We start from the raw sequence: 15,878 nt of genomic DNA, 5'->3' as shown, positions 1-15,878 counted from the left end.
TAGAACAGTTTTTTGAAACAAAGTGCTAAATAAACGTCAACAGTTTCATCGATGCTGTATCGGCAATATGAAAACGCATGCAGTTAATAATATGTCTTTGAATTATTAAGACACCCTATTCCACCCCCTGGGTTATCTAATTATTGTGAAGTATTGCTACAACGCGGACTAGCTACAGTCGGATATGGGTCGGGGTCAGTAGCCGTACTGACAGGTGGAGATACAGGACTTACGCTTCTCCCTCTATCCTGATTCTTTACCCTCTGCTTCTTTCGCAAAATTTTTAGTTTCAGGGGAAGAGTATTTGCCCGTGCCGTTGCTGGCCGATTCGGCCCTCGGCCTTTGGAATATAGGGCGGGTGTTGAATGGGTTTGAGATAACCCTATACAAGGAGACTACAAATAATTCTATTTATGAAGGTAATATGCAATCTGAACCAACTGCGAGTTGACGGCGGGCAGACTGGATCTGCGAGCCCGGAAAGAGGTTTTTCCATGGGGTTTGAAGTAAGAGCTATAGGGTAAAGGTATGATGGATCTATGGAGTTGTTAGTGGTATTCAAGATCTAGTTAAACAGTGTACGGTATAGGGTGTAAGCTATAGAGAATAGGGTACAGGGTCTGAGGTATAGGGTATACAGTACAGAGAATCAATAATAAGATATTATTTTCTACAGCAAATGAATATCTGTTCAATAATCCGCAATCTAAGAATTGCGCTCTAGCTCTCAGCAAGCTGGACCTGCTAGCTAAATAGAGAGTATAAATTTCAGCTATGTGGAAATTGAAGTTTAGAGTATAGAGTTTTGGGTATGGGATTTCTGAATCGCGAGCCTGTAGCTGCGAAAGGATTTTCAGTAATTCTGAAACTGCTAAACAGGATTTCCGCGCCAGTCTAGCAACTGCGCGACGGTTATTAAGGGCTAATCTGTGACATCCCTTAAAGAAATGGGAATCACTCTCAATCGTCCGAAACGCTTATAAATTAATAGTCAGTATGTCGACTATCATGAGAGGATAGAAGAGGTTTTCACAAACACAGTCTGTAGAATAATATCGGGAAGACAACAGTCTGTCGTTGTCAGGATAGGAAAGGAATTTTCCAGGATTTTCCACAAGGAAAATATCGAGTCAGAGACTCCTAGTCCAGGAAAAGATTTTAATGGGCTTTTCAAAGCAATTGCCAGTCTAAGGACTACAACAAAATCGATCTCTAATTTGCAACTTAGATCACGGGAAAATTCGTGAATTTTCCACAGGGGAAACCAGCAAATAATATTTGCTATTGAAAGAGACAGGTTTCTAGGAATTTTAGAAAGGATTCGCGGGTCTGAAAACCCGCGACTAGGACGATCTCGAATCTGGATCTGAGATCAGGAAGGATTTTAGAACAGGAAGAATTAAGAGAAAGTAAGAGGAAGCTTGTCGCATTCTGATGACTTCGACTGGGAAGTTCACAAGCTGTACCTGAGAGCTGGAAGGAATTTAGAACAGGAAAAATTAAGAGAAAGGATGTCGCAGTCTGAATGACTTCGACCAGGACGAACGCAAGCTGCACCTGAGTTCTCTAGGAAAAGGATTGGAATTTTCCTACTAGGAATTATAGCATATTCGAAACTGCTAAGCAAAGTTGAATACAGGGGCCACTCTACAATATGGAAACTAAGCAAGGAAAATTTACTCAAAATGATAAGAATTTCTCTACAAGGATAAAAATTAATCAAGAAAACTAATCTCAAAAAGGACAGGGATTTTCCCACAAGAATAAAAATTGATTGAGAAAAACTATTCTTTAAAAGGACAGGGATTTCCCTACAAGAATAAAAATTCAATTAAGAAAAATCACTCTTTAAATTGAAGGCCACCTTACTACAGAGAAGAAAAACATACGGTCTACCAGTCCTGACATACAATTACCTGAATCGACGTGGATAATGAACCGATTCTCAATCCCCGTATTAAACTTAAAAATGTTGTGAAGTGACAGAGTCGAGACTTATAGATTAAGCACCTTATAATAATCCTCTAAAAGAGCCTAGTAAAATTTCCCACTTAACTGTTTGTAGCACAAACTTAAGACCCCTCCAGGTTTCGAAACCAAGGACAACTCATTCACCCCCAGTGATACAAGTTTGGGAGAAATAACTAACAAGAAAGAAAATCCCCAAGGAAGATCCAACTTCGAGTTGTCCGGAACTCGTCTTAAAATATTCTATTCTAACACTTAAAATAGAATAATTCCCCTAGAAATAAACTAGTGCCTGGAACATCATAAGGAGAGGAGATTCGCGACCCGTTCACACGCTCAACCACCAAACAACTGACTATAAATAAAATCTACAAGGACAGAAAATCCCCCAGGAAAATCTAACTTCAAACAGTCGGTAATTCGACTCACAATATTCTATTCAATAAAAGAGTATAGAATATTATCCCTCTAGAAAACAACTATTGGGAGCGCCACTCAGAACGTGGCCGTACACAAACCCGATCACCAAACTACTACCTCTTGCCTAGGTCTCCTCAAAGCAGAACAGGGTTGCTGAAAATTAGGAGGCCGGGGAAAAGAGATTGCCGACCAATAGGAGTCTCAGGAGACGATCACGCCACTGGTCATGTGACAGGGTATGATTCAGCTGATCTTGATGCTAAGGGTGCAACCATGATGACAATACTGCTAATAACTATAATAAATTAGGCCGGTAAACAATCTTCCTATTCCAGAAATTTCATGAAGAATGATACTGACTGGACCCGGTAGCCGCTTATCGTTTTTATGATATGGGTGCTGCTGCTGCAATACTAGATACTAGAACGCTCAGACTATTAAACAAGATCTGGAAATTTCTGGTTCTGATGAATCCGCTGATGATAATTCACAGGGTTGTCGCCAATGATGATGATTTTTACACTCGACTCTAAGCTTAGCAAAATACATCTGACTGTCGACCCTATTTTTCCTCTAAAGTAAAGAGAATTCGCTAAATTATATACTAAATGACGATTCTCCATCCATCACAAAATTCACTTTGTGACAGAATAGAGGTGCTGATATTTACATAAAGGGATTATTCTCTTCCATTTTTATTTGATTAAAATTTCAAAATTATTCGAGCCCTGATAGAATGACTGACTCACTGTACAGTGAAAATTTTAATATTCACTGTATAGTATAATAAAGCAAAAAACTGGATAGTATTCCTGTATAGTATAATAAAGCAAAAAACTGGATTAAGCACGTATACACGTGTAAAGTATAGGAAAATTATGTTTGACGCATCATCACGTCTGAACTACTGGACTGATTAACTTGAAATTTCGCATATAGATTCTAGCTTAACCGAGGATGGTTATATACCTATTTTCAATTCTCCAAGATTTGATTATGTCAAGTTTCCAATTATTTGTTGTGCTTCCAGTTGTTGTATGGAAGCAGCTGATCATTTCTCTTTAAAGGGAAATTAGAAGATAGGTATGATTGGGGATCCTTTTTGAATGATAAAAACAGGTTTTCCGTCGCATCCTGATTTTTTCCGCCATTTTGGAACTGCCATTTTGAATCCAACTTCTTTTTTTAATTGAAAGGATGGCATATGATACATGATTCCGATACAGGATTTCCAGAGAAAAGTTATGGTGAAAACCGCACATCGATATCTCAAAACTTTCAAAATTTATTCTCATTCATTTCCTTTAATATAGTATAGAACTGGCTTAAACAAGTATACACGTGTAAAGGATAGGCAAATTATGTTTGACGCATCATCACATCTGAACTACTAGACTGATTTACTTGAAATGTTGCATATAATTTTTTAATCAACCGAGGATTCTTATAGACCTATTTTCAATTCTTCTAGATTTCATTACGTCAAGTTTTCAGTTTGTCAAGTTTTAGAATAGATCCTTGCGAAGCACGGGCTACCTTGTAGTATAAACATTTAAACAGAAATTGCTCGTTAAATAGTATAGGATAACTAATAAAATATGCGTTTTTGTGAGAAACTTCAATGGCAAAAATTTTGGGGAGGGGTTTTTCAAATATTTTTATTCAAAAAAAGGTGGGATATCTTGGACGGTTATCAAAATACAAGCGATATAAACAGGATTTCGAGGAGTTTGCCTGTGATCTCGACTCATCATCATTGCGTTTCTCATTATTATCTCCCAACGGAGATATTGAGACATCTTCCGCGGTTGTTACCCGAATATGACTACAAAAGTACGTTTGCTCCCGGACTACAATGGAGGAAAATAGAGAGCAGGATACTTGACAGGTGGCACCAATCAACAAAAACTATCCACTTTTTTATAGTATTGATACATTTTTATAAATACATTTCCACTCTTGATAAATTTCTCAGAGATGTTGAGAATTACTCATGGATATAACATTACTGGTGATAATTATTTATTGAAGCGAAACTGTGTGAATGTGTATGTGAATGCCATCACAAGAACTTTTTTTAATCTTCTACTTGCATACGAATTAGTTTCAATTCAGGTAGTATTTTTTTCCAGGGTAATGTGGAGATTTAATTTAATCCATCATTCTTAGAATTTTTTTCCGTTCTGGATATTTGTTATTGTTTTGGCAAAATAAAACAGATTTGGTTTGATGATTGCACTATTCTTTCGACTTTCTATCACTTTCAGAGTGGGAGGTTGACTATCGCAATCCAAATGAATTAACATTTTCACGACACACATCAATGCTCCATTGATCCATTTGCTTATGCATTTATAATACGTATCACTCCATTCATACAAAAGAATAAAAAGCTTTTAAAATAAAACCTTTCCAACTCAAATTGTATATGAGTTCCATGTTATTTCATTTTTTTTCCTTTGCTGAGAGTGATGCCTACTTGAGCTTCAAGCATGTGCGAGGGTAATGAGGCGGAACATAATGAGAGATACAATTTTAGGTGGGTCCCGAACCACCGGGAAGCAATTTCGCAACTCATGAAACATATTTAGAGGAGTTGACTCCCGCTGTGATTTTCAACTTGAACCTATTTTAAACCTTTAATGACTCTCACTAAAATAACGCGAATCGAAAACTCTATACCAATTACTCTGTCTTTAGCTCTATTATTAACTTTGTTAATAATGGCTTGTATCTCCGATTTCCACTCATAATCATGGGTCAACATTAAAAGAAGAAGCTTATTCCAGAGAGGAACGAAATGAATATAGTTTTCGTTTCTCTAAGCTTACTCTCAGTAAAAGAGTAGACCGCTTTGAAGCCCCTGGCATAGCGTGAAGAGTAAATGCCTCTGAACTCGAGCATCAGTCTTGGACCATTGGACATGAGTGGCCGAGGAGTGCTGCTGCCACAGAAGTTGTCTATCTTCTCCAATCTGCCATCTGTGCGCACGTAGGCCATCAATGAGTCTATACTCTCGCATCTGAAATGAATCGAATCAAGTCATAGAATTGATTAGAATGTCATGGATTAGAATTACATAATCACATGAGATTTATTTACAAATCTTATAATTACGCCTAGATACAATCCAGGTGGAAACTACAGCATTCTTCCAAAACTGCTTTTAACCTTAATTCAAAATCAATAGTCTAGAGGTTATGTAGAGTTCATGATTTGATTCACTCACAATTTCTGTCTCTCCTATATATTCAATGATTACGTCCATCCTATACGAATTTAGTTTGCAGTACGTTACATCAAATCATGAAATTTTATTTGATGGAAAAACAGAATCAATTATTTCAACACAAGTAATTACCGACGTTTCCATGAGCAATTCTTTTGAAAAACCAAGTGATTCTTTAAGGAGGTTAAAAATTATGATAATAATCATGAAAATGATGAAAATATGTCTGGGTGATTTTTTAAGGAGGTTAAAAATTATGATGATAATCATGAAAATGATGAAAATATGTCTGGTTGATTTTTTAAGGAGGTTAAAAATTATGATGATAATCATGAAAATGATGAAAATATGTCCAGACACACCCAGACATATTTTCATCATTTTCATGATTATCATCATAATTTTTAACCTCCTTAAAAAATCACTTGGTTTTTTAAAAGAATTGCTCATGGAAACGATGCTCATGGAAATGATGCTTTTTGCTGACAACACCGCAGTCTATTTTGAGGGGGACAGCTGGGAGCATGTCTACAGAATAAAGTGAGGTGAGGCAATTGAAAAGTTGGTTCAATACAATAATTACACAGATTGGTTGAGTTCAAAGCCACTGATCGGTGAGTGAACGATGAGATCGGTATGAGTGAACGTGGCTCTGAACGAAGCACTGTTTTGTCGTTGAACGATGCATAGGCTCACATGCAGCGCTAGATTATTTGGAATTGAAATCGGTCATTAAGGGGACAGCCTGGAAAATTCTTACATACTAAAGATCTTGAAGATTTTTGTGATCTATAATATTACAAAAAAATATATATTATATAATATCTCGCGCTAAAATACCTCAATAGAACCTTTAATTTCAAGTAAGAGCTAGCATTGGAAAGGCATAGGTATTTAGTGCGTTTATACCTCTCCAAGGTCTTTGGTCTAACTGATAAGAAAAAAAAATATGTCATATCCGGTTTGTTCACTGAACACTAAAAAGACCAAATGTTTGCCTAGTTTCCTACGTGACAGCCGTGCTCCTCCTACCAACATTAAACTGAGGGTGCTGATTGGTGTGACGATTGCAGCTGTGATGTGATAGAAACTGTGTATGATTACAAATACCTAGGTATATGCATAGATAGTCTCGACTGACATGGAGCACTCATGTAAGATATCTCAATAGTAGGTTGAAAAAGATGATTTATGTATTCAGCCAGCTGAGGGGAATCTTAAGTATAAATCACCTGAGAACCGTTTATTTTGCATATGTTCAGTCTGTCATGTCCTATGGTATTGTTCTATGGGGAGGTGCGCCTAAAACCCTACTAGATGAATTATCAGTCACCCAGAAAACAATTATAAAAACTGGCCTTGACCTTTGCAGAAGATTTCCTTCTGATCAGTTGTTCCTGACTTTTGATGCTTTCAGAATTAGGCAACTCTTCATCAAGGCAAGTTAAAGTGTTAAGTGTTAACTTTTTTAATAATGGCAGGTAATTTTAGACATTATTCATACTCTGAATTAGCTGACATGCATTTAATGTTTGGAATGGGACACTACTGTAATAGTACTGAAGCAAGACGTTTGTATCAAGAGAACTTTCCTAACCGAGTATGTCCAAGTTCAAGGTTTTTTGCCACTATTCATCAACCTCTGTCTGAAACAGATTCTTTGATATCCAAAGAGCACATTTATGCAGGCAGACCACGATCTACTAAGACTGTTGAGTTAGAAGAACAAGTTCTCAATGAAATTTATGAACATCCCGAGAAGAACACAAGAGTCAATCAATCTATTATTTGGAGGATACTAAAAGAGCAACAATTACATCCATACCACCTCCAGAAAGTTCATACTCTATTGTCACGAGACTGTATTCCCCGTGCTGGTATTTGCCGATGGTTTTTCGTAAAACTTGTTTAGCCAAACTTTTTAACAACTGTTTCATTTACCGATGAGGCACACTTTACAAGAACAACTATCGTTAACGTCCACAACTAACATATTTGGGCAGCTGAGAATCCTCATGCCATCAATCCCAATCTTCCACATCAGTTTTCAGTAAACATTTGGGCAGGAATCATAGGAGATCATCTACTTCTGTTCGAGCTTCCTCCCAGGCTTAATGGCATAATCTACTAGTCTTTTGGTATAAGTTTGCTGTCATTTAGATATGCTACTTTCATATTAAATGAAAATTTTCATGAAAAACCGAATATTTTATTTTTGCAATCAGCTACAACTTATGAGTTATTAGTTCTCTCCTCATAAAACAGCAAATTTTTGTGGTGTAATGTACTACATAAGAATACATTTTATTCAACTTTTATTTGAATTTGGTTTACACAGCTTACATCATTCTTTTCAGAATTAAATTCTCTACAATTTTAATTGTGAAAAATTATTTGTTTACTGGTCATTAAAGAAAGTTATTGGGAATCAAACGTAGAAGTCTGTGTTTTTGTACTTAGATTTTTTTCATATTTCACCTTTTTTCTCAAAAACTACTGACACTACAGCTTCCAGACTAGTTTTATTCAATTTTTCAGATATTTTTCCATATGAATCCAGCATAAGTTTTTCAAAAACTAGTGCCCAAACAATTCAGCATCGGTGTATTTCACCAGAGGAACTGAATTCCGGGTGAAATCTTTCACCCTGTATAGCTCGCTAATGAAGCATTTATGGATATATGTTTATAAGAACTTTTTCTCTTATTTTCACATCTACTATCACGTATTAAATTATTCTACCATAATTATGAATCACCCTGTATAACATATCCAAATACAAAAAAACCTTCTAAACTGGCTGAAGACTATGGATGTAGATCAATGTGAGCGGCTGTTACAATCTGCCTACCAACACTAAATTAGCCTACCTAATTTCCTCTTTATTTCCCCTTTCTCTCTTTGTCAACCGACTGTCAAGTGTAGACCCTTTTCTCATGAATATATCCTTTGCCATTGTGATTGCTCTATTTGTGTGTTTGTGTGTGTGTGTGTGTGTGTGTGTGTGTGTGTGTGTGTGTGTGTGTGTGTGTGTGTGTGTGTGTGTATTATTATTAAATAACATAAAATACTATAAGTAGAATAAAACATATTATACAGTTCTGAACTCATTGACCCACGAACAGGCCTATAAGGCCTATGTAGGCAATTATTATTCCATTAATTATTAGGGTTCAGATATTTGCTAAGCAGTGCAATGCTCTTAGATCTAAGGATAAACTATAATAGTCTTCTTATATATTATAAGATGTATCACTATTATAATATAATATCATTATTTTATAGAATTATTGTATTACTCCTTATGTCATGATGTCTCAAGTTCTATTTTACATAATTGTTATGTTGTGCTGCATGCATTTTGTGCCCTTTTTAAATATTATAATCATGTATAGTTTGGAGAAATAAACACAATTCAATTCAATCCTTACTGGAACGGTGTAGGAAGACAACGTTTTTTGTGGAATATTGAAGCATCAAATTATTTAATGTATTGTGTTTACATACAGAGTGGGTGAAAAGTCCGCGAACCTCATACACAAAGGTAAATTTGACGGTGGGTGTGATTGGGGATCCTACTCAAATTGGAAATACTACTTCACTATGACTTTAAAAATCTGGTCTGCCATCTTGGATCTGCCATTCTGAATTGAACTTCGTTATGGAATTTCAAGAGAAAATGGATCACAAAAACCGCATATCCATATCTCAAACCGTTTCGAAGATATTCATATTATTAATCAATCTTTCTTGAACTGTTCAAAAAGGCAAAAACACAAGCTACAATCAAGGGCTACAAATTTGTTTGGATCAGGGACGGGAAGATTCTGGTGAGGAGAGTTGAGGGAGGAAATGTGCTGCAGGTTCGGGATGAGACGGATTTGATGAAAATAGTATAGACTATCGAAAAAATTTGAATTAATTGTTTTTGGTTTAATTTCTTTAAAATTTGTCATGAAGGTACTTGATTCATTGATTTATGTTACTAACCCTTTAAAATGTCTTATTACTTATAAAAATAATACTTTTTACTGTTCAATTTTTAACAGTTATGCGAGTGGTACTGAACAAAATTGTTATTGTTTTTTGAATGTTGAGTTCCTTCTTAGGGAAAAAAGAACATTATGTTATAAAGATAGAATCTTGATGGGCGTCACTAATTTTGTTGTGTTGGAAGAAGATTTTTCCCGTTTGGGGCATAATTATTATTTGTATGTAAGTTTCCGTTAATCATGGAAAATCAATATAGTTTTGATGATGTAATAAATTTGGAATGCTTCGATGCAATTGAGAGTGATGATATTATCAATTTTGAGCTTCATTCTCATGTAGGTTCAACAGATTCTGTTGACTTTTTGAATATCATTCACATGAACATACGAAGCTTGTGTAAGAATTTTGACGAATTCATTTATGTTCTACAGAACTGTACTTTGAAGTATGATGTAATAGTTTTAACCGAAACTTGGATGACGAAAGATAAGAACTTCCACTATAGCATCGATGGCTATACAGTTATAGATAAACCAGGACAACTGAATAAAAGTAACGGATTGTGTATTTTTGTGAAGGAATCTATTGATGTACGCTATCTTGATTGTCAGAATTCGGAAGCGGATCTTATCGCTATTAGATTAGAGGCTTTTAAACACCCTATCACATTATTTGCAGTCTACAGATCTCCATCCTCGAATATAGAAGCTTTTCTGAATGACCTAGATACGAATTTATCTGGTATTAATAAAACTGAAAATGTTCTCTTCATTGGAGATTTAAATATTGACATTTCAAGCAACAGTAACTTAGCAATGGAATACACCAGTCTCTTGCAAATGTATGGTCTGCAATCCCTTATAAATAAACCTACTCGTATTTCAGGTAACTCGAACACATGTATAGATCATATATTTTGGAAAAATTTTAATTTTAGAGATAGTTATGTCCTTAGCTCTATACAAAAAACGTATATTACGGACCATTTCTGTACAACTTTCCACTTAGGAAACTCATACACTGGTTCGAAGGGAATTGGAGTGACACTCACTGAAAAAATTGATTATACTAAATTGATTGACAGGTTAAAACAAGAAAACTGGGAAAATGAGACTTCTTTTAATGGCGATAATATGTATTTAGATGATAAAATTAATGAATTTTACTGTAAACTGATGCGGTACCGTACATAAAAACCGCTACTGTTCAAATCAAAATTAAAAACAGAAATAAACCACTAAAAAAATGGATAACTCCAGGGTTGATAAGATCCATCAGGGAACGAGACAAGATGCATAAAAAATTGAACAGTGAACCCTTCAATGTCCAATTACAAAATACTTATAAAATCTATAGAAATATGTTGAACAAGCTTATTAAAAAAACTAAACTTGACTATTACAGAACTAAAATAACAAACTCCAAAGGAAATAGTAAAAAGACTTGGAACTGCATAGAGGAGATTCTAGAGATGCAACGTAATTATAAACCACCGGAAATTGACCCCGCTATTATGAATAAATATTTTTCGGAAGTAGGAAGAAATTATGCAGAGAAAATCCAGGATAGGTCTACACAGAGTTTTTTAAACTCACAGTACTCACCTTGTTCAGCGGCCAACTCTCCGAATTCATTCTTTTTGCACCCATCGAGTTATGATGAGGTATTACTTTGTATCAAGAACTTGAAAAGTAATGCCTCTCCAGGGATGGATGGAATAGCCAACATATGCTTGAAGAATATTGCTGAGTACATAGCTAAGCCCTTGTCAATGTTATTTAATAAGTGTTTCGAATTTGGCCATTTTCCATCTCATTTTAAAATTGCAAAAATAATTCCACTTTATAAATCTGGTGACAGGAAGGCGCCCGAGAATTACCGACCCATCAGTCTTATTAGCAATCTATCAAAAATTTTTGAGAAGATAATTAAGAAAAGTATATTGGTATACTTTAAAAAATATAAATTTATTGCTGCTAACCAATACGGTTTCCAAGAGGGAAAATCCACCGAAGACGCAATGACTGAGTTGGTAAGAATTATAACGCAAAATTTCCAAAACAGTAAAAAAACTCTGGCAGTTTTTCTAGACCTGGCTAAGGCCTATGATACCATTCCTCATAGTGTCCTTCTGTATAAACTGGAGAGAATAGGTTTCCGGGGAAATGTGTTAAATTTATTTAAGGGTTACTTGCATAAAAGAGTACAGATCCTTGAAACCAACAAAGTGACATTGTCTGAATATGGTCTTCCTCAAGGTACTGTTCTCTCGCCGATATTATTTTTAGTCTATATCAATGAACTCTTGAAAATCCACATAAACGGATGTCATGCAATCTCCTTTGCAGATGATACGGCCTTGATTTTCACTGGATCCAGCTGGCAAGAGACTAAGCGTTTGACTGAGTCTGGTCTGACCAAAGTGAAGTCATGGCTTGATCATCATACGCTGACACTTAATGTGAAAAAAAGTGTATTCATGCTTTTCTCTCCATCAGAAAGGGCTATCCCTACTGATGCATTTCGAAGTGGAATAAAAATCCACTACTCAGACTGCACTCATAATAACAATTGTGGTGAGTGGGTAGGCTTGCGGGAGAGAGATGGAGGCTGTGATTGTCAGAAACTGGAGAGAGTAAGAGAGACAAAATACCTTGGAGTCATGTTGGATTCACAACTCAAATGGAATGCTCACATAAATAATACTTGCAAAAAAATGAAACATGTGATCCATAAATTTCATAGATTAAACGGGCTGGGTGATCTAGATATACTGCTGTTAATATACTACGCTTATGCCCAGTCGGTTTTGCAATATGGTATTAGGGTATGGGGTGGAGCATTGGACACACATTTCAATAAAATCTATCTTATTCAAAAGCACATAATAAAAGCAGCACTTGGCCGACCTAGACGATACCCTACACATCTCCTTTTCATTGAATTTCCAGTATTAACAGTTAGACAGTTATTCGTTAAGAATATAATACTATATATAATTAAAAATATAAATCAATTTACACCACAAATTAGAACTTACGATTTCCGTATACAGGGTAATTTCCAAATCAATAGAACAGACATGACTGTATGCCGGAGACAATTCCCTTACATAAGCAACAGACTGATCAACCTCATACCAGATAACTTAATAGCAAAAACTAGTATTAAAAAGATAGCAGAATGGATAAAGTCAGTGAATATCTCGCAATTCATTCACACATAATGCACTAGTTAATTCTACCTTCACTTAATTATCCTATATTTCTTTTATTGCAGTTACCTTTTTATTTTTCTTCCAAAACTCAAATAAATTTTCTCAGATTCATTCTCTGTCTTCTACTCTGAGATTATTAATTTATTCTTCTGACCACAAATATAATAATATTGTAATATTTATTTTCTTAAGCCACATAATGGAATTCATCATTCAGTAATTAGGCTACTTATATATTTTAGTGCTTCAAATTACACTTTTGAATTTACTTTTCCTTTTCATTTATACTATGTTTATTTATATTTCCTTTCATATGTATATTCATTCTTGTTTCATCTATTCATTTCTTCATTGAAATTTTTTATATTGAAAATTAATATCGATACTCGCTGCCAGCACTCAAACTTCGGTTTTGCAGGCAGCACCTAACATGTTATTTTGTTTTGACAAAGTTGTTTTTCGTGTATATTTAAATATTGATCAATATGTTTTTTTTTTCAACTTTGTATTGGGGATTATTATTTTTGTTGTATTATTTTTGTTTTGGTGAAATAAAATATTACTTATTACTTACTTACTTACTTTATAACATGCCAAACAGAAATAATGAAATACATAAGTGGTATAAAATAATAATGTGAATATCTTCGAAACGGTTTGAGATATCAATTTGCGGTTTTCAACATTCACTTTTTCTTGAAATTCCGTATTGAAGTCATGTATTGCATGACCACCTACCTATTTGAAAAAATCTTGCATTCAAAATGGCAGATCCATGATGGCGGACCAGACTTTTAAAATCATAATAAAAGTCATCGCAGTATTTAAAATTTGAGAAGGATTCCAAATCACACCCACCGACAAATTACATTTGTGTATGAGATATGAAGCCATTCTCGAACTTTTCATCCCACTCTGTATGTTACATAATATTGTAAGAGAAAATCTAAAGATGGCAATAGAACGAGAGAGAGTGGTCCGGTTAACAGCTGGTTCTTTCCTTCAGATCTCCCTCATTTATTTATTCATATATTAATTTACTCATATATATTCATTTAATCATTTATTCATTTATTCATTATTCATTTATTCATTTATTCATTTTTCATTTATTCATTTATTCATTTATCATTATTCATTTATTCATTTATTCATTTATTCATTTATTCATTTATTCATTTATTCATTTATTCATTATTCATTTATTCATTTATTCATTTATTCATTTATTCATTATTCATTTATTCATATTCATTTATTCATTTATTCATTTATTCATTTATTCATTTATCATTATTCATTTATTCATTTATTCATTATTCATTTATTCATTTATTCATTTATCATTATTCATTTATTCATTTATTCATTTATTCATTTATTCATTTATTCATTTATTCATTTATTCATTTATTCCATTTATTCATTTATTCATTTATTCATTTATTCATTTATTCATTTATTCATTTATTCATTTATTCATTTATTCATTATTCATTTATTCATTTATTCATTATTCATTTATTCATTATTCATTTATTCATTTATTCATTTATTCATTTATTCATTTATCATTTATTCATTATTCATTTATTCATTTATTCTTTATTCATTTATTCATTATTCATTTATTCATTATTCATTTATTCATTTATTCATTTATTCATTTATTCATTATTCATTTATTCATTTATTCATTTATTCATTTATTCATTTATTCATTTATTCATTATTCATTTATTCATTTATTCATTTATTCATTTATTCATTTATTCATTATTCATTTATTCATTCATTCATTCATTTATTCATTTTTCATTTATTCATTTATTCATTTATTTATTCATTTATTCATTTATTCATTTATTCTTTATTCATTTATTCGTTTATTCATTTATTCATTTATTATGGAATATGTCAATGTGTTGAATGATGGATTTTCATTAAAAACATTTGTTGATTCTCAAAATATTTTGAATTCAAATCCAGGGGTGTGTGTAACGTTCAAAATCCGAATGGATAAATAAAAATTCATATCTGAAGAAATTTATAGGTCTAAGTGAAATAATAGGCTAATATCGCCAAAGATGATAATGTTAAAGATTAGATAATATCAGGCACCATGGCTAAATTGTACAACAGCCGAATAGAAATGAAAATAATTTTTGCTACCTATATAATATTATATAAAATATTGAAAATTTGAGGTTAGGCGTAAAACATCTACTGATCGGTGACCTAATGATCGTCCGAGTCGCATAATGTAGAATCTGACCAAACACCCTGGCAGAAACTTATTGTAACAAAACAGTATGCAACTTGAGGAACTAAACGTTCCACGTGGCTAATTATTATAATATAAGAAACAACCTATAATCTGTAAAAAATTACTTTGCATGTAGAAAGCATATTAAAAAACCCAAACAAAAATAATTAAATGTATTAAGGAAGTAGGAGGTTACTAGGCGCATGAATACTATAATAATTTGCATGCACCAATCAAATGGTAGCGATTGATAAGCGGCAATAGTGAGCCGATTCAAATATATTTGTATATATTTCTACAAATGATAAGAATTTATGAGTTATTGTTGTACAGTTTATGTTTTGGATACGGCCCGAAGGCAAATAAATTATTAAAGATGTAACATAAGTAATAATTTAATAGTTTGGTTCAGTCTATTTGAGCCCTGAATGGCGGAGGAACAGATTATTTAAATTTTATGTAAATTTGGAAATCGGAAATGAAAATTGTAAATTAGAAAAGAGAACTTCGACACTTGCCTGCCAACGACCACCATGAGATGTCACCAAAAATTATTGAGCTCAATATCTTACTATACCTTTAATAACTTAAAGTTAAATCGAATTTCTAAATTTTTCTCATTAGACTTTGTGATGCTAATGTAAAGCAAAAGTCATTTTAAATAATTTTTAACCCCTTGGAAGAGACGACTTCGGCTACAAATAATCTAGGATCACCAGGAGTTTGGATCGCCATCAGCAGCTCATAGAAAATTCCAGCACATGAGTGAATAATATTCGAAATAG

The 15,878-nt window shown here is 33.5% G+C and overlaps 1 protein-coding gene across 1 annotated transcript in view; it reads right to left on the bottom strand.

Annotated features, from left to right (window-relative positions):
* Positions 1–15,878, bottom strand: part of LOC111053010 (suppressor of lurcher protein 1) — a 128,191-nt gene that overhangs the window by 11,533 nt on the left and 100,780 nt on the right. Inside the window, exon 7 of the mRNA XM_039428195.1 lies at positions 5,220–5,410. Within this exon, the coding sequence (XP_039284129.1) occupies positions 5,220–5,410 (191 nt within the window). The remainder of the gene's footprint in view (positions 1–5,219; positions 5,411–15,878) is intronic.

Source organism: Nilaparvata lugens, chromosome 1 (assembly GCF_014356525.2).
Source record: "Nilaparvata lugens isolate BPH chromosome 1, ASM1435652v1, whole genome shotgun sequence".
Classification (NCBI taxonomy): domain Eukaryota; kingdom Metazoa; phylum Arthropoda; class Insecta; order Hemiptera; family Delphacidae; genus Nilaparvata; species Nilaparvata lugens.
Note: the sequence above shows the minus strand (reverse complement) of the source record. Positions and strands in the feature narration are given on the sequence as shown.